This window comes from Oncorhynchus gorbuscha, linkage group LG23, assembly GCF_021184085.1.
Source record: "Oncorhynchus gorbuscha isolate QuinsamMale2020 ecotype Even-year linkage group LG23, OgorEven_v1.0, whole genome shotgun sequence".
In the NCBI taxonomy this organism is placed as follows: domain Eukaryota; kingdom Metazoa; phylum Chordata; class Actinopteri; order Salmoniformes; family Salmonidae; genus Oncorhynchus; species Oncorhynchus gorbuscha.
In genome coordinates, this window is record NC_060195.1 from 34,468,533 (window position 1) to 34,488,947 (window position 20,415).

The 20,415-nt window shown below is 46.1% G+C and overlaps 1 protein-coding gene across 2 annotated transcripts in view; it reads left to right on the forward strand.

Moving 5' to 3' along the window:
* LOC124011070 (disks large homolog 3-like) overlaps positions 1 to 20,415 on the forward strand; it is a 174,922-nt gene that overhangs the window by 9,301 nt on the left and 145,206 nt on the right. For both annotated transcript variants that reach the window (XM_046324044.1, XM_046324046.1), the window contains exon 4: positions 16,994 to 17,104. In XM_046324044.1, the coding sequence (XP_046180000.1) occupies positions 16,994 to 17,104 (111 nt within the window). The remainder of the gene's footprint in view (positions 1 to 16,993; positions 17,105 to 20,415) is intronic.

Below are 20,415 nucleotides of genomic sequence, written 5' to 3' on the forward strand. Positions count from 1 at the left end.
GACAACTGCCTGTGAATCAGGGCCCTATGTATCTGCTCTAAAGTAGTACCTTGATGTGTTTGATGTTGTAATGGTCCCTGAATGGGAGGTGACGCCTGATTTCATATCACCTGAATGATTCAATATTGCCTCATAACTTTGTTCCAGCTAAGTCAAAATGTTAATTAAATTGATCCTTGGCTGATTTCTATGGCCCATTAAGGGAACACTTTTTGGCCTGGCTTTAGTACTGGGATTATGAAATACTACGGTCTTGTTACACAGTGTGTGTGTGTGTGTGTGTGTGTGTGTGTGTGTGTGTGTGTGTGTGTGTGTGTGTGTGTGTGTGTGTGTGTGTGTGTGTGTGTGTGTGTGTGTGTGTGTGTGTGTGTGTGTGTGTGTGTGTGTGTGTGTGTGTGTGTGTGTGCACGAGCGCTCGTGCATCCGCTACAACCGCTTTTTCACATGCTTTAAGTGAAGTGGTTTTTAATGTAATATTGATAGTCCATAATAAATCAATCCAGGACATCCGATAGAAATCTCGTTTACCTGGCATGTTCATTCTGCCAAAATTGGGTCTTATATCCCGTCATGATTTAACCAGCCCCCAAAACAATCAAGTAATGGCAATGTTTTTTAAAATCCATGCATTAATAGCATTACGTATGGTCAGTCAAATAGGGAATGTGCAATAAACATGTCAGTAATCGCTTACCTTATTGAATTGAATGGACGAGTTAACGCAGAAGATTGTGTTGTACAGTTCATGGCTGCTACACGTATCTTAGTGTGTGACATGACATAAATAGGAGCCAAGCCTGGAGAAAGGAACCTGATTCCTTTGTTGAAGGTGTGAATGCTTCTAGAAAGATTCCAATCACAGTACTTCAATGTATTTGTTGGCTCTAGGGATTCCTATATGTACCTTCTAGTTTAAACTATTCAACCTTAGTAGTATTGCACTGTCATGAACCAATCATTTCCTGACATAATCAGATTTTTGTTCATTTAATGAATTACAGTCAGATTTAATGCTCACGTGACAGATATCATTTTTCAAAGCCCTCATCTTATTGGCCCATGTCAAACACACACTGTGGTCACACGTTACATCACGTCAAAGGCTTTAACCAAAGACCTAGTGCCCCACCCAACTTTCCTCTGATACACCCTGGTGCTGCTTACAACTACATCAGCCACATAAGGGCCCCAGCCCTCCCTCCCCAGCCCTCCCTCCCTGCATTACAGCTGGTCACCATGCCCAACCCAGGCCCATACTCAACTTAAATGTAATGTAAATGTAACACCAGCCCCATCCCTAGCCTCAGACCCATCCCTCAGCCCAATAATCCCCAGCCTCTGCCCCATCCCTCAGCCCCATCCCTCAGCCCAATCCCCAGCCTCAGCCCCATCCCTCAGTGCCATCCCTAGCCTAGGACCCATCCCTCAGCCTCAGACCCAGCCTCAGCCCCATCCCTCAGCCCAATCCCCAGCCTCAGCCCCATCCCTCAGCCCTATCCCTATCCTCAGCCCCATCCCTAGCCTTAGCCCCATCCCTCAGCCAAATCCCCAGCCTCAGCCCCATCTCTCAGCCCCATCCCTCAGCCCAATCCTTAGCCCCATCCCTCAGCCCAAACCCCAGCCTCAGCCTCAGCCCCATCCCTCAGCCCCATCCCTAGCCTCAGACCCATCCCTAGCCTCAGCCCCATCCCTCAGCCCCAGTCTCAGCCTCAGCCCCATCCCTCAGCCCCATCCCTCAGCCCAATCCCCAGCCTCAGCCTCATCCCTCAGCCCAATCCCCAGCCTCAGCCCTATCCCTATCCTCAGCCCCATCCCTAGCCTTAGCCCCATCCCTAGCCTTAGCCCCATCCCTCAGCCAAATCCCCAGCCTCAGCCCCATCCCTAACCTCAGGCCTGGCCAGTGTGGGCTATATAGGGAGGCAGCAGCAGTAGACGTAGCAGTGGGGACTAGTGAATGGGACAGCTCAGCTCAGTGGCTGGTCAGTGAGGAGGCCCTAGCAGTGGGGGCTAGTGAATGGGATGGCTCAGATCAGTGGCTGGTCAGTGAGGAAGCCCTTGCAGTGGGGGCCAGTTAATGGGACAGCTCAGTTCAGTGGTTGGCCAGTGAGGAGGCCCTCATCAGCATTCCAGGCATGCTGTCACCTGAGTGGAGGATGGGAGGGACATTAAATGAGTCTGCAAATGCACTGATTTGGTGCAGTGAGGCAGGTTAGGGGGAGAATAGCTTCTGTAGAGATGGAATGAAGGAAGCTGGCTAAAGAGAGGTCTGATGTAAGAGTGGAATATATTAGGTTATCTGACTACATTTAATATTATAGAAATACCATGTGGAATCAAGTGTTATGCATTTAGCTGACTAAGAGCAATACATGGTCATGGGAAGTGAATGCAAAACACAAGTATTATTTAATAACTTTGTAAAATTCACATACAAGTTATAAATCTTAAGTTACAAGGTAATACTGACATTAACAAAGCTTCATTCTATGCATTTAGATCCTAAGGTTAACTTAGGAAATATTAAAATATCATACAACCATTCTCTAATGGACTGGATACTGGATACAGGATAAGAGAGAGGACAACAGACCATTCTTTAATGGGCTGGATACAGGATAAGAGAGAGGACAACAGACCATTCTCTAATGGACTGGATACAGGATAAGAGAGAGGACAACAGACCATTCTTTAATGGGCTGGATACAGGATAAGAGAGAGGACAGCAGACCATTCTCTAATGGGCTAGATACAGGATAAGAGAGAGGACAACAGACCATTCTCTAATGGACTGGATACAGGATAAGAGAGAGGACAGCAGACCATTCTCTAATGGATTGGATACAGGGTAAGAGAGAGGACAACAGATCATTCTCTAATGGACTGGATACAGGATAAGAGAGAGGACAACAGACCATTCTCTAATGGACTGGATACAGGATAAGAGAGAGGACAACAGACCATTCTCTAATGGGCTGGATACAGGATAAGAGAGAGGACAACAGACCATTCTCTAATGGGCTGGATACAGGATAAGAGAGAGGACAACAGACCATTCTCTAATGGGCTGGATACAGGATAAGAGAGAGGACAACAGACCATTCTCTAATGGGCTGGATACAGGATAAGAGAGAGGACAACAGACCATTAGAGAATGGGTTGGATATAGGATAAGAGAGAGGACAACAGACCATTCTCTAATGGGCTGGATACAGGATAAGAGAGAGGACAACAGACCATTCTCTAATGGATTGGATATAGGATAAGAGAGAGGACAACAGACCATTCTCTAATGGGCTGGATACAGGATAAGAGAGAGGACAACAGACCATTCTCTAATGGATTGGATACAGGATAAGAGAGAGGACAGCAGACCATTAGAGAATGGGCTGGATACAGGGTAAGAGAGAGGACAGCAGACCATTCTCTAATGGATTGGATACAGGATAAGAGAGAGGACAGCAGACCATTAGAGAATGGGCTGGATACAGGGTAAGAGAGAGGACAACAGACCATTCTCTAATGGGTTGGATATAGGATAAGAGAGAGGACAACAGACCATTCTCTAATGGGCTGGATATAGGATAAGAGAGAGGACAACAGATCATTCTCTAATGGGCTGGATATAGGATAAGAGAGAGGACAGCAGACCATTAGAGAATGGGCTGGATACAGGATAAGAGAGAGGACAACAGACCATTAGAGAATGGGCTGGATACAGGATAAGAGAGAGGACAACAGACCATTCTCTAATGGACTGGATACAGGATAAGAGAGAGGACAACAGATCATTCTCTAATGGGCTGGATACAGGATAAGAGAGAGGACAGCAGACCATTCTCTAATGGACTGGATACAGGATAAGAGAGAGGACAACAGACCATTCTCTAATGGATTGGATACAGGATAAGAGAGAGGACAACAGACCATTCTCTAATGGACTGGATACAGGATGAGAGAGATGACAGCAGACCATTAGAGAATGGGCTGGATACAGGATAAGAGAGAGGACAACAGACCATTCTCTAATGGATTGGATACAGGATAAGAGAGAGGACAGCAGACCATTAGAGAATGGGCTGGATACAGGGTAAGAGAGAGGACAACAGACCATTAGAGAATGGGCTGGATACAGGATAAGAGAGAGGACAACAGACCATTCTCTAATGGGCTGGATACAGGATAAGAGAGAGGACAGCAGACCATTAGAGAATGGGCTGGATACAGGATAAGAGAGAGGACAACAGACCATTAGAGAATGGGCTGGATACAGGATAAGAGAGAGGACAACAGATCATTCTCTAATGGGCTGGATACAGGGTAAGAGAGAGGACAACAGACCATTCTCTAATGGACTGGATACAGGATAAGAGAGAGGACAACAGACCATTAGAGAATGGGCTGGATACAGGATAAGAGAGAGGACAACAGACCATTCTCTAATGGATTGGATACAGGATAAGAGAGAGGACAGCAGACCATTAGAGAATGGGCTGGATACAGGGTAAGAGAGAGGACAACAGACCATTAGAGAATGGGCTGGATACAGGATAAGAGAGAGGACAACAGACCATTCTCTAATGGGCTGGATACAGGATAAGAGAGAGGACAACAGACCATTCTCTAATGGATTGGATACAGGATAAGAGAGAGGACAGCAGACCATTCTCTAATGGGCTGGATACAGGATAAGAGAGAGGACAGCAGACCATTCTCTAATGGATTGGATACAGGATAAGAGAGAGGACAGCAGACCATTCTCTAATGGATTGGATACAGGATAAGAGAGAGGAAAACAGACCATTCTCTAATGGATTGGATACAGGATAAGAGAGAGGACAGCAGACCATTCTCTAATGGATTGGATACAGGATAAGAGAGAGGACAACAGACCATTAGAGAATGGGCTGGATACAGGATAAGAGAGAGGACAACAGATCATTCTCTAATGGGCTGGATACAGGATAAGAGAGAGGACAGCAGACCATTCTCTAATGGATTGGATACAGGATAAGAGAGAGGACAACAGACCATTAGAGAATGGGCTGGATACAGGATAAGAGAGAGGACAACAGACCATTCTCTAATGGATTGGATACAGGATAAGAGAGAGGACAGCAGACCATTAGAGAATGGGCTGGATACAGGATAAGAGAGAGGACAACATACCATTCTCTAATGGATTGGATACAGGGTAAGAGAGAGGACAACAGACCATTAGAGAATGGGCTGGATACAGGATAAGAGAGAGGACAACAGACCATTCTCTAATGGGCTGGATACAGGATAAGAGAGAGGACAACAGACCATTCTCTAATGGGTTGGATATAGGATAAGAGAGAGGACAACAGACCATTCTCTAATGGGCTGGATATAGGATAAGAGAGAGGACAACAGACCATTCTCTAATGGATTGGATACAGGATAAGAGAGAGGACAGCAGACCATTAGAGAATGGGCTGGATACAGGGTAAGAGAGAGGACAACAGACCATTCTCTAATGGACTGGATACAGGATAAGAGAGAGGACAACAGACCATTCTCTAATGGGTTGGATATAGGATAAGAGAGAGGACAACAGACCATTCTCTAATGGGCTGGATATAGGATAAGAGAGAGGACAACAGATCATTCTCTAATGGGCTGGATATAGGATAAGAGAGAGGACAGCAGACCATTAGAGAATGGGCTGGATACAGGATAAGAGAGAGGACAACAGACCATTAGAGAATGGGCTGGATACAGGATAAGAGAGAGGACAACAGACCATTCTCTAATGGGCTGGATACAGGATAAGAGAGAGGACAACAGATCATTCTCTAATGGGCTGGATACAGGATAAGAGAGAGGACAGCAGACCATTCTCTAATGGACTGGATACAGGATAAGAGAGAGGACAACAGACCATTCTCTAATGGATTGGATACAGGATAAGAGAGAGGACAACAGACCATTCTCTAATGGAGTGGATACAGGATAAGAGAGAGGACAGCAGACCATTAGAGAATGGGCTGGATACAGGATAAGAGAGAGGACAACAGACCATTCTCTAATGGATTGGATACAGGATAAGAGAGAGGACAGCAGACCATTAGAGAATGGGCTGGATATAGGATAAGAGAGAGGACAGCAGACCATTCTCTAATGGGCTGGATACAGGATAAGAGAGAGGACAACAGACCATTCTCTAATGGGCTGGATACAGGATAAGAGAGAGGACAGCAGACCATTAGAGAATGGGCTGGATACAGGATAAGAGAGAGGACAACAGACCATTAGAGAATGGGCTGGATACAGGATAAGAGAGAGGACAACAGACCATTCTCTAATGGACTGGATACAGGATAAGAGAGAGGACAACAGATCATTCTCTAATGGATTGGATACAGGATAAGAGAGAGGACAACAGATCATTCTCTAATGGACTGGATACAGGATAAGAGAGAGGACAGCAGACCATTAGAGAATGGGCTGGATACAGGATAAGAGAGAGGACAGCAGACCATTCTCTAATGGACTGGATACAGGATAAGAGAGAGAACAGCAGACCATTAGAGAATGGGCTGGATACAGGATAAGAGAGAGGACAACAGACCATTCTCTAATGGATTGGATACAGGATAAGAGAGAGGACAGCAGACCATTAGAGAATGGGCTGGATACAGGGTAAGAGAGAGGACAACAGACCATTAGAGAATGGGCTGGATACAGGATAAGAGAGAGGACAACAGACCATTCTCTAATGGGCTGGATACAGGATAAGAGAGAGGACAACAGACCATTCTCTAATGGATTGGATACAGGATAAGAGAGAGGACAGCAGACCATTCTCTAATGGGCTGGATACAGGATAAGAGAGAGGACAGCAGACCATTCTCTAATGGATTGGATACAGGATAAGAGAGAGGACAGCAGACCATTCTCTAATGGATTGGATACAGGATAAGAGAGAGGAAAACAGACCATTCTCTAATGGATTGGATACAGGATAAGAGAGAGGACAGCAGACCATTCTCTAATGGATTGGATACAGGATAAGAGAGAGGACAACAGACCATTAGAGAATGGGCTGGATACAGGATAAGAGAGAGGACAACAGACCATTCTCTAATGGGCTGGATACAGGATAAGAGAGAGGACAACAGACCATTCTCTAATGGGCTGGATACAGGATAAGAGAGAGGACAACAGATCATTCTCTAATGGGCTGGATACAGGATAAGAGAGAGGACAACAGACCATTCTCTAATGGGCTGGATACAGGATAAGAGAGAGGACAACAGATCATTCTCTAATGGGCTGGATACAGGATAAGAGAGAGGACAGCAGACCATTCTCTAATGGATTGGATACAGGATAAGAGAGAGGACAGCAGACCATTAGAGAATGGGCTGGATACAGGGTAAGAGAGAGGACAACAGACCATTCTCTAATGGGCTGGATACAGGATAAGAGAGAGGACAGCAGACCATTCTCTAATGGATTGGATACAGGATAAGAGAGAGGACAGCAGACCATTAGAGAATGGGCTGGATACAGGGTAAGAGAGAGGACAACAGACCATTCTCTAATGGACTGGATACAGGATAAGAGAGAGGACAACAGACTATTCTCTAATGGGTTGGATATAGGATAAGAGAGAGGACAACAGACCATTCTCTAATGGGCTGGATATAGGATAAGAGAGAGGACAGCAGACCATTAGAGAATGGGCTGGATACAGGATAAGAGAGAGGACAACAGACCATTCTCTAATGGGCTGGATACAGGATAAGAGAGAGGACAACAGATCATTCTCTAATGGGCTGGATACAGGATAAGAGAGAGGACAGCAGACCATTCTCTAATGGACTGGATACAGGATAAGAGAGAGGACAACAGACCATTCTCTAATGGATTGGATACAGGATAAGAGAGAGGACAACAGACCATTCTCTAATGGAGTGGATACAGGATAAGAGAGAGGACAGCAGACCATTAGAGAATGGGCTGGATACAGGATAAGAGAGAGGACAACAGACCATTCTCTAATGGATTGGATACAGGATAAGAGAGAGGACAGCAGACCATTCTCTAATGGGCTGGATATAGGATAAGAGAGAGGACAACAGACCATTCTCTAATTGACTGGATACAGGATAAGAGAGAGGACAACAGACCATTCTCTAATGGGCTGGATACAGGATAAGAGAGAGGACAGCAGACCATTAGAGAATGGGCTGGATACAGGATAAGAGAGAGGACAGCAGACCATTAGAGAATGGGCTGGATACAGGGTAAGAGAGAGGACAACAGACCATTCTCTAATGGACTGGATACAGGATAAGAGAGAGGACAACAGATCATTCTCTAATGGGCTGGATACAGGATAAGAGAGAGGACAACAGACCATTCTCTAATGGACTGGATACAGGATAAGAGAGAGGACAGCAGACCATTAGAGAATGGGCTGGATACAGGATAAGAGAGAGGACAGCAGACCATTCTCTAATGGACTGGATACAGGATAAGAGAGAGAACAGCAGACCATTAGAGAATGGGCTGGATATAGGATAAGAGAGAGGACAACAGACCATTCTCTAATGGATTGGATACAGGATAAGAGAGAGGACAGCAGACCATTAGAGAATGGGCTGGATACAGGATAAGAGAGAGGACAACAGACCATTAGAGAATGGGCTGGATACAGGATAAGAGAGAGGACAACAGACCATTCTCTAATGGGCTGGATACAGGATAAGAGAGAGGACAACAGACCATTCTCTAATGGATTGGATACAGGATAAGAGAGAGGACAGCAGACCATTCTCTAATGGGCTGGATACAGGATAAGAGAGAGGACAGCAGACCATTCTCTAATGGATTGGATACAGGATAAGAGAGAGGACAGCAGACCATTCTCTAATGGATTGGATACAGGATAAGAGAGAGGAAAACAGACCATTCTCTAATGGATTGGATACAGGATAAGAGAGAGGACAGCAGACCATTCTCTAATGGATTGGATACAGGATAAGAGAGAGGACAACAGACCATTAGAGAATGGGCTGGATACAGGATAAGAGAGAGGACAACAGACCATTCTCTAATGGGCTGGATACAGGATAAGAGAGAGGACAACAGACCATTCTCTAATGGGCTGGATACAGGATAAGAGAGAGGACAACAGATCATTCTCTAATGGGCTGGATACAGGATAAGAGAGAGGACAACAGACCATTCTCTAATGGGCTGGATACAGGATAAGAGAGAGGACAACAGACCATTCTCTAATGGGCTGGATACAGGATAAGAGAGAGGACAACAGACCATTCTCTAATGGGCTGGATACAGGATAAGAGAGAGGACAACAGACCATTCTCTAATGGGCTGGATACAGGATAAGAGAGAGGACAACAGATCATTCTCTAATGGGCTGGATACAGGATAAGAGAGAGGACAGCAGACCATTCTCTAATGGATTGGATACAGGATAAGAGAGAGGACAACAGACCATTAGAGAATGGGCTGGATACAGGATAAGAGAGAGGACAACAGACCATTCTCTAATGGATTGGATACAGGATAAGAGAGAGGACAGCAGACCATTAGAGAATGGGCTGGATACAGGATAAGAGAGAGGACAACAGACCATTCTCTAATGGATTGGATACAGGGTAAGAGAGAGGACAACAGACCATTAGAGAATGGGCTGGATACAGGATAAGAGAGAGGACAACAGACCATTCTCTAATGGGCTGGATACAGGATAAGAGAGAGGACAACAGACCATTCTCTAATGGGTTGGATATAGGATAAGAGAGAGGACAACAGACCATTCTCTAATGGGCTGGATATAGGATAAGAGAGAGGACAACAGATCATTCTCTAATGGGCTGGATATAGGATAAGAGAGAGGACAGCAGACCATTCTCTAATGGATTGGATACAGGATAAGAGAGAGGACAACAGACCATTCTCTAATGGGTTGGATATAGGATAAGAGAGAGGACAACAGACCATTCTCTAATGGGCTGGATATAGGATAAGAGGGAGGACAACAGATCATTCTCTAATGGGCTGGATACAGGATAAGAGAGAGGACAGCAGACCATTCTCTAATGGATTGGATACAGGATAAGAGAGAGGACCTTCTGTAGCTCAGTTGATAAGAGAGCTAAATGGCATATATTATTATATTATTATATTAGGACAGCAGACCATTAGAGAATGGGCTGGATACAGGGTAAGAGAGAGGACAACAGACCATTCTCTAATTGACTGGATACAGGATAAGAGAGAGGACAACAGACCATTCTCTAATGGGCTGGATACAGGATAAGAGAGAGGACAGCAGACCATTAGAGAATGGGCTGGATACAGGGTAAGAGAGAGGACAACAGACCATTCTCTAATGGACTGGATACAGGATAAGAGAGAGGACAACAGACCATTCTCTAATGGGCTGGATACAGGATAAGAAGAGAGGACAACAGACCATTCCATTTTTCTACCAGATCTGACTTGTTTGTATACAAAATCAACTGGTGACCAGTCCTCGGACCAAACCAAAAGTAGTAAAACTAATATATCGAACCAGCCAACCTCTAGGAAGGGGTCACGTCTATTTGTGATGACCTGCAGGGTAGGCTTGTTACCATAGAGACAAGACAGCATTCCTGAGAAGATGATTGCATACAGTATCATCAGAGTTCACTCTGAAGAACTACAGAGATCACCCATCCATATAGATGGCATCAAAGTAATCCTCAGAGAACAAGTTTCAGATAGATACCAGACATGGCAGCAATAGTGTTATTCTAACACACATTTCTGTAGTAAATTCTCTGGTTACTGTTGGAGGGAGAGAGCGATACATTTGGACCCCTCAGAGGGGGGCAGTGAGTACTGGCCCTTAAATCAATGTCCTTTGTGTCTTCCTTGTGTTCCTGGGCTGTTTGCCATGCAGTCCCAGGTGACAGAGAGCACAAAGAGGGGGGGGGGGCTGCATTTGTGTGTGCGTTTTCCTATGTGTGTGATGAGTGACCTGCTAGTGCTGCCGAGGCCATCCTCCTAGCGGCCACCATTGGACTGAGAGGGCAGGGGGCACCCTTGACCCTGCCGGTGTCAGTTGACCTGCCTGTCAGCACTGCCATGTGGGACCAGAGCCGTGTGATTGACGCTCACAGCAAAGTTCACTTATCATCTCACCGATAACATATTCAGAAGCATGCAGCGACTCAGCTACATGTTTTGTTAAAGTAGTCAACCGCAATGACAGTTTACAAGCATTCATTTGAAGTATGATACAACTGTCTGTATGTCATGCCTTTTACGGGATGAGGGATGTGTTTAACTCAAGCTCTTGCTCAAGTGGGTGTGGTTGAGGTCAAGTAGCCTGCATGCTTCTGTTAGTGTGGTGTCTATATTACACACATCAGCCTCGTGTTAAGGGTAAGATCAGGACACGCTTTCACTTCTGCTGGGAGGACAAAGAAGCGCTGGAGCCTTGATCATCAGGATAGTAATCAATCCAATTTTGTTCCGAGCCTTTTGTGACCTTGGCCTACTCTGAACGCTGCCCTCTGCTGTCTGTTAAGGGTCTGTGCGGGTTAAGCTGTGGCCACAGCAGCTCACAGGTAGGCTAAGCCTCTGTGTCAGATTTAATGTTGAATGACTTGGTGTGTAAGAATCAATAGCTGCCAACATCCTCATATCCTTTTATACAGTTACAGTCTGTATATATATATATATATATATATGTCTTTAGGCTACCAGCCTGCTACCAGCCTGTCCTGCATTAGCCTGGAGCACACACACCAAGGAATGAAGGTTCCTCGGGAGAGGGGATGGTTCTATGTGGAACCATACTGACCCAAAGAAGCCTTTGAGCCCTTCAATGGATCTTTGCAGTTCAGAAAAGGGTTCTTTCCTCTTTTAGTGATAATGTAGGGGCAGCGGCTCATTTGAATATTATGGGGTGTGGTTTACGCACAGCTCTTTTTGTGCAACTGTGAGTGAGCGTGTCATTCCAATAGATCTAATATGTTGTGTTATGCCATTACATGTTAAATATGACTATGGCCAGTGACGGTGTCTTGTGATAGACTCATTGAGCGTCAGTTGAGAACTATTGTCTGAATCAGTGGTGTTCGTTTCTCTCCCCAGGGGCCTCAAGTTGTTCCATAGTTAGAACAACTGATTCAATTTGTCAATTAACACAATAATAAAACCTATAGAATTTTAAACAATATACTATTGCTAACCAGGAGAAGTAAGCCTGTCTCATTCTTCAAAAGGTTCTTTGTAGAATTTTTGAGACTGAGAATGGTTCTATACAGAACCTTTCTCCATTAAGGTTCTATAAAGAACCATTCAAAGGGTTTTAATGATAGTGGAACCCCTTTTGGAGCTATATAGAACCTGGTGTAACAGTTCTTTATATAACCTTAGGAAAGGGCTCTTTTATAGCACCATAAAGGTTCCATTTAGAACCATAGGAGCATGGTTCTTTATAGAACCTTCAAAAAAGGGTTCAGTACAGCATCAAAAAGGGATCCGATATGGTCACAATCCAAATAACCCTTATTTGACACAAATTGAACCATTTGTTTTTAGTGTGTAGGAATTACTCCTGACATGTTTGTCATGTTCAACAGATCTTTGATAGACTGGTCCGTCCAGTTTATACTGTGGCTTTACTCCATTTGTTCTACTGGGCCCCGGTGACTGTTTTCACAACAAATAACAGTCAGTCAATGGTCTTAGCAGAGAGGCAGGCAGAAAGAGTGCCCAGCCGCTACATTACTCATAGCTACCCATAAACATTGACCATAAAAAGGTCCATAAACGTTGACTCTTTACTGGTTTTACTGTATTGGACTCTTCTCTGGCAGTGAACACTGTGTGAATATTCATCTAGCAACGCTCATCAAAATTGTTCAAAGGTTTTAAAAACTATTCTAATAAATGCAGCAGTTGGATTTTGGATGAAGATACTCCAAATGTTTTGAATTGTTGTAAACAGAGATTGTCTTAATTATAGCAGATAAAACATTTTACTGGCACAGAGTTCAGGAATTTTGCTGGGAATTCAGGTATTCAATTTATTGTCCAAGACACCTTTTTTGTTGTTGTTGATTTCACTCATATATAAATGTGCTTATTGTATCAGGTATTTAAAAATATACATTTTGTGTTAAAATAAAGAAAATGATATGTGCCTCATTTGCATAAACATGCCAACTGTATTTACATATATGAATAAAGTAACATAAATGAGTGGAACAGGGCTGCAACCACCAAACACATGCTCTGTCTACCCTACCTGCACTCACCTGCTCTGTCTACCCTACCTGCACTCACCTGCTCTGTCTACCCTACCTGCACTCACCTGCTCTGTCTACCCTACCTGCACTCACCTGCTCTGTCTACCCTACCTGCACTCACCTGCTCTGTCTACCCTACCTGCACTCACCTGCTCTGTCTACCCTACCTGTACACACCTGCTCTGTCTACCCTACCTGTATTCACCTGCTGTCTACCCTACCTGTATTCACCTGCTCTGTCTAGACCTACCTGTATTCACCTGCTGTCTACCCTACCTGTATTGACCTGCTCTGTCTAGACCTACCTGTATTCACCTGCTGTCTACCCTACCTGTATTCACCTGCTGTCTACCCTACCTGTATTCACCTGCTCTGTCTACCCTACCTGTATTCACCTGCTGTCTACCCTACCTGTATTCACCTGCTGTCTACCCTACCTGTATTCACCTGCTGTCTACCCTACCTGTATTCACCTGCTGTCTACCCTACCTGTATTCACCTGCTCTGTCTAGACCTACCTGTACACACCTGCTCTGTCTACCCTACCTGTATTCACCTGCTGTCTACCCTACCTGTATTCACCTGCTCTGTCTAGACCTACCTGTACACACCTGCTCTGTCTACCCTACCTGTATTCACCTGCTCTGTCTAGACCTACCTATATTCACCTGCTCTGTCTACCCTACCTGTATTCACCTGCTGTCTACCCTACCTGTATTCACCTGCTCTGTCTAGACCTACCTGTACTCAGCTGCTGTCTACCCTACCTGTACTCACCTGCTCTGTCTAGACCTACCTGTACTCACCTGCTCTGTCTAGACCTACCTGTATTCACCTGCTCTGTCTAGACCTACCTTCACTCACCTGCTCTGTCTACCCTACCTGTATTCACCTGCTGTCTACCCTACCTGTACTCACCTGCTCTGTCGAGACCTACCTGTACTCACCTGCTCTGTCTAGACCTACCTGTATTCACCTGCTCTGTCTAGACCTACCTGTATTCACCTGCTCTGTCTAGACCTACCTTCACTCACCTGCTCTGTCTACCCTACCTGTATTCACCTGCTGTCTACCCTACCTGTACTCACCTGCTCTGTCGAGACCTACCTGTACTCAGCTGCTCTGTCTAGACCTACCTTCACTCACCTGCTCTGTCTACCCTACCTGTATTCACCTGCTGTCTACCCTACCTGTACTCACCTGCTCTGTCTAGACCTACCTGTATTCACCTGCTCTGTCTAGACCTACCTGTATTCACCGGCTCTGTCTAGACCTACCTGTACACACCTGCTCTGTCTACCCTACCTGTATTCACCTGCTGTCTACCCTACCTGTATTCACCTGCTCTGTCTATTGTACACCTGCTCTGTCTAGACCTACCTGTACACACCTGCTCTGTCTACCCTACCTGTATTCACCTGCTCTGTCTAGACCTACCTGTATTCACCTGCTCTGTCTAGACCTACCTGTATTCACCTGCTCTGTCTACCCTACCTGTATTCACCTGCTGTCTACCCTACCTGTATTCACCTGCTCTGTCTAGACCTACCTGTACTCAGCTGCTCTGTCTAGACCTACCTGTACTCACCTGCTCTGTCTAGACCTACCTGTATTCACATCTGAGCCAAAGGTCTGTCATGTTAGATTTTTATATAAAGGAAATTTGTCCTGTTGAAAATTAAAGATTACTGACAGAGCCATAAGAAAATATTGCTTTATTTATCTGATCACCTGCTCTGTCTACCCTACCTGTTGTATTCACCTTTGACTTTGACTGGTCTAGACCTACCTTCACTCACCTGCTCTGTCTACCCCTGTACCCTGTATTCACCTGCTCTGTCTAGACCCCTACCTGTACCTCACCACCTGCTCTGTCTCCTACCTGTATTCACCTGCTCTGTCTAGACCTACCTTCACTACCTGTATTCACCTGCTCTGTCTAGACCTACCTTCACTCACCTGCTCTGTCTACCCTACCTGTATTCACCTGCTGTCTACCCTACCTGTACTCACCTGCTCTGTCGAGACCTACCTGTACTCAGCTGCTCTGTCTAGACCTACCTTCACTCACCTGCTCTGTCTACCCTACCTGTATTCACCTGCTGTCTACCCTACCTGTACTCACCTGCTCTGTCTAGACCTACCTGTATTCACCTGCTCTGTCTAGACCTACCTGTATTCACCTGCTCAGTCTAGACCTACCTTCACTCACCTGCTCTGTCTAGACCTACCTGTATTCACCTGCTGTCTACCCTACCTGTACTCACCTGCTCTGTCTAGACCTACCTTCACTCACCTGCTCTGTCTAGACCTACCTGTATTCACCTGCTCTGTCTACCCTACCTGTACTCACCTGCTCTGTCTAGGCCTACCTTCACTCACCTGCTCTGTCTACCCTACCTGTATTCACCTGCTGTCTACCCTACCTGTACTCACCTGCTCTGTCTAGACCTACCTGTATTCACCTGCTCTGTCTAGACCTACCTGTATTCACCTGCTCAGTCTAGACCTACCTTCACTCACCTGCTCTGTCTAGACCTACCTGTATTCACCTGCTCTGTCTACCCTACCTGTACTCACCTGCTCTGTCTAGACCTACCTTCACTCACCTGCTCTGTCTAGGCCTACCCGCACTCACCTGCTCTGTCTAGGCCTACCCGTACTCACCTGCTCTGTCTAGGCCACCTACCTGTCACTCACCTGCTCTGTCTAGGCCTCACCTGCTCTGTCTACCTACCTGTACGCTCTGTCACTCACCTGCTCTGTCTAGGCCTACCCGCACTCACCTGCTCTGTCTAGGCCTACCCGTACACCTGCTCTGTCTACCTACCTGCTCTGCTCTGTCTAGGCCTCTGCTCTGTCTAGGCCTACCCGCACTCACCTGCTCTGTCTAGGCCTACCCGCACTCACCTGCTCTGTCTGCTCTGTCTAGGCCTACCCGCACTCACCTGCTCTGTCTAGGCCTACCCGCACTCACCTGCTCTGTCTAGGCCTACCCGTACTCACCTGCTCTGTCTAGGTCTACCCGCACTCACCTGCTATGTCTAGGCCTACCCGTACTCACCTGCCCTGTCTTTACTGCCTCATTAATTAAAGTATGTCAATAGCAGGATTCCCTCGGTATAAAGATCAACACGCTTGGCTCTAGATTAAACCGAGCTATACATACTTTACATCGTTTGCGTGAGCAGACATAATATCACTTACTGAATGTTCATTTTCGGAATCTTAATTTTGTAAACATTTAAACTATATTAAATTAATACTCTATTTCAATTCCACATAAAATTAACTACCATCAAAATAAAGGTATCTTTCTTGTGATGTAAGTGTTGTGACGGTGCGTTAAATCCCTGATGAAGGTTTAGCGTTCTTGTTGATTCAACGATAAGACAATGTATTCCATTGATCCCATTTCCACCATTACCGGGATGTGCTTGACAGGTCATTACAAACATTTCCACGTCATAACGTTAATTGGAAAAAACGTCAGGCACAAGCAAGTATGAAAGAGTCGCAGGAGTCAAATGAAAGCAATCAATCCAGCGACCATTTAAGTGACAAATTGATTTTTCACCCCAAAACACAGGAAATAGATGGCTGAAAAAAGACAGCTCCTCGGGTGGGCGGGGAATGTGTGTTGCTATATTAATCAGGTATTGATCCATTCCGTCCTGTCCTTCCTACAGAACTCTGAGGAGGAGGGAGTGTCGCGGGTACGAGTGACCAGCAGGAGGAACCCTCAGAAGGTGGAGCATGTGTTGGGGCTGGTGAGCCGCTACCACATCGAGACTCCTAAGGTCAGTCACCCAGGGTCACCCATGGGTCAAATGAACGCTCCATAACGTAAAGGAGCCCAATCAGAGTGTCTCTCTCACACTCCTGTTCCAGCTTGCTCAGTGAAGCGTCACATGGGTGCCCTTTCGTTATTTTTTTCATTAAGCTCAATGACCTTTTTGAACATTTTAATAATCAGAGAAGGATGTCACAGCTCCTGCATCACACGGAATCACAGACAAATCCCAGAGACTCAAATCAGTGATATCAGTTGTCATGACCACAGCCTTTAGTACAATTTATCATATTGTTGATATGAGAATATTTTCAATTGTTGTAGATTTTGCTGGTGTGGGTTTCTGAAATTCCACCTCTATTTTTCAATTAGATATTTGTGGAGATGGAGGTTGTAAAATTGTTTAGTTTGGGTTCATTATGTCAGATAAGGAAGTGGCAAGCATGTTGACAGCCGTTTCAACTTCATATGTAAACACTGGGCAGATGATGGGGCCTGGTACTTCATGGTATTTAGCTTCTTCTAATTTGGTAAACTGTCATACTTTCGAATATCTTAAAAAATATGTTTTGAGACGATATGTAAATTATGTAAATCATGAATGTATGATGAATCATCAAAGATCAAAAATATCTCTATACCACAGGAGGTTGGTGGTGCCTTAATTGGGGAGGACTGGCTCGTGGTAATGACTGGAGCGGAATTAGTGGAATGGTATCAAATACATCAAACATGGTTCCCATGTGTTTGATGCCATTCCATTTACTCCGTTCCAGCCATTATTGTGAGCCGTCCTCCTCTCAGCAACCTCCACGGCTCTCTACTGTATGTTAGTGTAATCTGTAGCGGGTCACGTTACCTCAGAATGGAGGGGTGTGACTCACCTGCTGTCACACAGCCCCTGTGTCTGTCTGTCTGTCTGTCTGTCTGTCTGTCTGTCTGTCTGTCTGTCTGTCTGTCTGTCTGTCTGTCTGTCTGTCTGTCTGTCTGTCTGTCTGTCTGTCTGTCTGTCAGGGTGCGGGAGGGAGGCCTCCTGTCCATGTTCCCTAGTACAACAGTACAGTACCATGGAAGGCCTTGTTTTCACATGCCTTCCCAATCACAACACGCCCAGCGGCACACGGCAGCATAATACCCACAGGCGCTGGCTTTTCAGCTGAGCCGAGAACTAGTGCATGGGGCGGGGGCGTTAGGAGAGAGGTTCGGGGGGTAGAGGGTAGGGGGCTGCTGCCTGGGTTGAGGCACGGTGGTACAGGATCACTGTGCTCTATAGTAATGTAATATCAGCATAAAAGCACAGTGACAGTACAGTTTGACTCAATGGTGCTCAGTGAATAGCTGGGCTGGATAATATGGAGCTGGGTGGGTAGTGCTGAGTTCCTCTCTCATGGAGGGAGGGAGCCGAGGAGGCGGCGGGGGAGGGATGAGTGAGCGAGGGAGAAATATAGGGAGAAAGAGAGCGTGGGGGAGGATGGAGAGAGTTAGGTGGCAGAGAAGCGAGGGCCGGTGCAGTGCAACGCGCAGTCAGAGCTGGAACGAACACCCAGAGCTCAGCCTTCATTGGGTTGCCATGGTAACCACATTCCTCCCCCTGCCTGCATCCCTACAGACAGTTCTGACTCTCTCTCTCTCGCTCTCTTTCTCTCCATTTTTCATTCCTTCTTTTGCATCTCTCTTTTATTCCCAGTCACATTTCCAGCCGTACTATACACACACTCATTCGTACATCCTCAAATGATGCTGTATTTAGCATGGATCATGTGATTTAAATACATTGCTTCACTGCAGGAATTAAATGTGTAAATAAACTGGTGTGATTATGCAGTCTCATGCACACACTTGTCTTTAGTCTCTCGCTATCTCTCTCTCCCGCTCTCTGTCTCTCTCTCTGTCTCTCTCTCTCTGTCCACCACTACACCTTACCTATCCAACACCCCTCCACCACTATACCTTATCTATCCAACACCCCTCCACCACTACACCTTATCTATCCAACACCCCTCCACCACTACACCTTATCTATCCAACACCCCTCCACCACTACACCTTATCTATCCAACACCCCTCCACCACTACACCTTATCTATCCAACACCCCTCCACCACTATACCTTACCTATCCAACACCCCTCCACCACTACACCTTATCTATCCAACACCACTACACCTTATCTATCCAACACCCCTCCACCACTATACCTTACCTATCCAGCACCCCTCCACCACTACATCTTATCTATCCAACACCCCTCCACCACTACACCTTACCTATCCAACACCCCCCCACCACTACACCTTACCTATCCAACACCCCTCCACCACTATACCTTACCTATCCAACACCCCTCCACCACTACACCTTACCTATCCAACACCCCTCCACCACTACACCTTACCTATCCAACACCCCTCCACCACTACACCTTACCTATCCAACACCCCTCCACCACTACACCTTACCTATCCAACACCCCTCCACCACTACACCTTACCTATCCAACACCCCTCCACCACTACACCTTACCTATCCAACACCCCTCCACCACTATACCTTACCTATCCAACACCCCTCCACCACTACACCTTATCTATCCAACACCCCTCCACCACTATACCTTACCTATCCAGTACCCCTCCACCACTACACCTTATCTATCCAACACCCCTCCACCACTACACCTTACCTATCCAACTACCCCTCCACCCCTCCACCACTACACCTTACCTATCCAACACCCCTCCACCACTATACCTTACCTATCCAACACCCCTCCACCACTACACCTTACCTATCCAACACCCCTCCACCACTACACCTTACCTATCCAACACCCTCCACCACTACACCTTACCTACCCCTCCACCACTACCCTTACCTATCCAACACCCCTCCACCACTACACCTTACCTATCCAACACCCCTCCACCACTACACCTTACCTATCCAACACCCCTCCACCACTATACCTTACCTATCCAACACCCTCCACCACTACACCTTACCTATCCAACACCCCTCCACCACTACACCTTACCTATCCAACACCCCTCCACCACTACACCTTACCTATCCAACACCCCTCCACCACTACACCTTACCTATCCAACACCCCTCCACCACTACACCTTACCTATCCAACACCCCTCCACCACTACACCTTACCTATCCAACACCCCTCCACCACTACACCTTACCTATCCAACACCCCTCCACCACTACACCTTACCTATCCAACACCCCTCCACCACTATCTATCCAACACCCCTCCACCACTACACCTTACCTATCCAACACCCCTCCACCACTACACCTTACCTA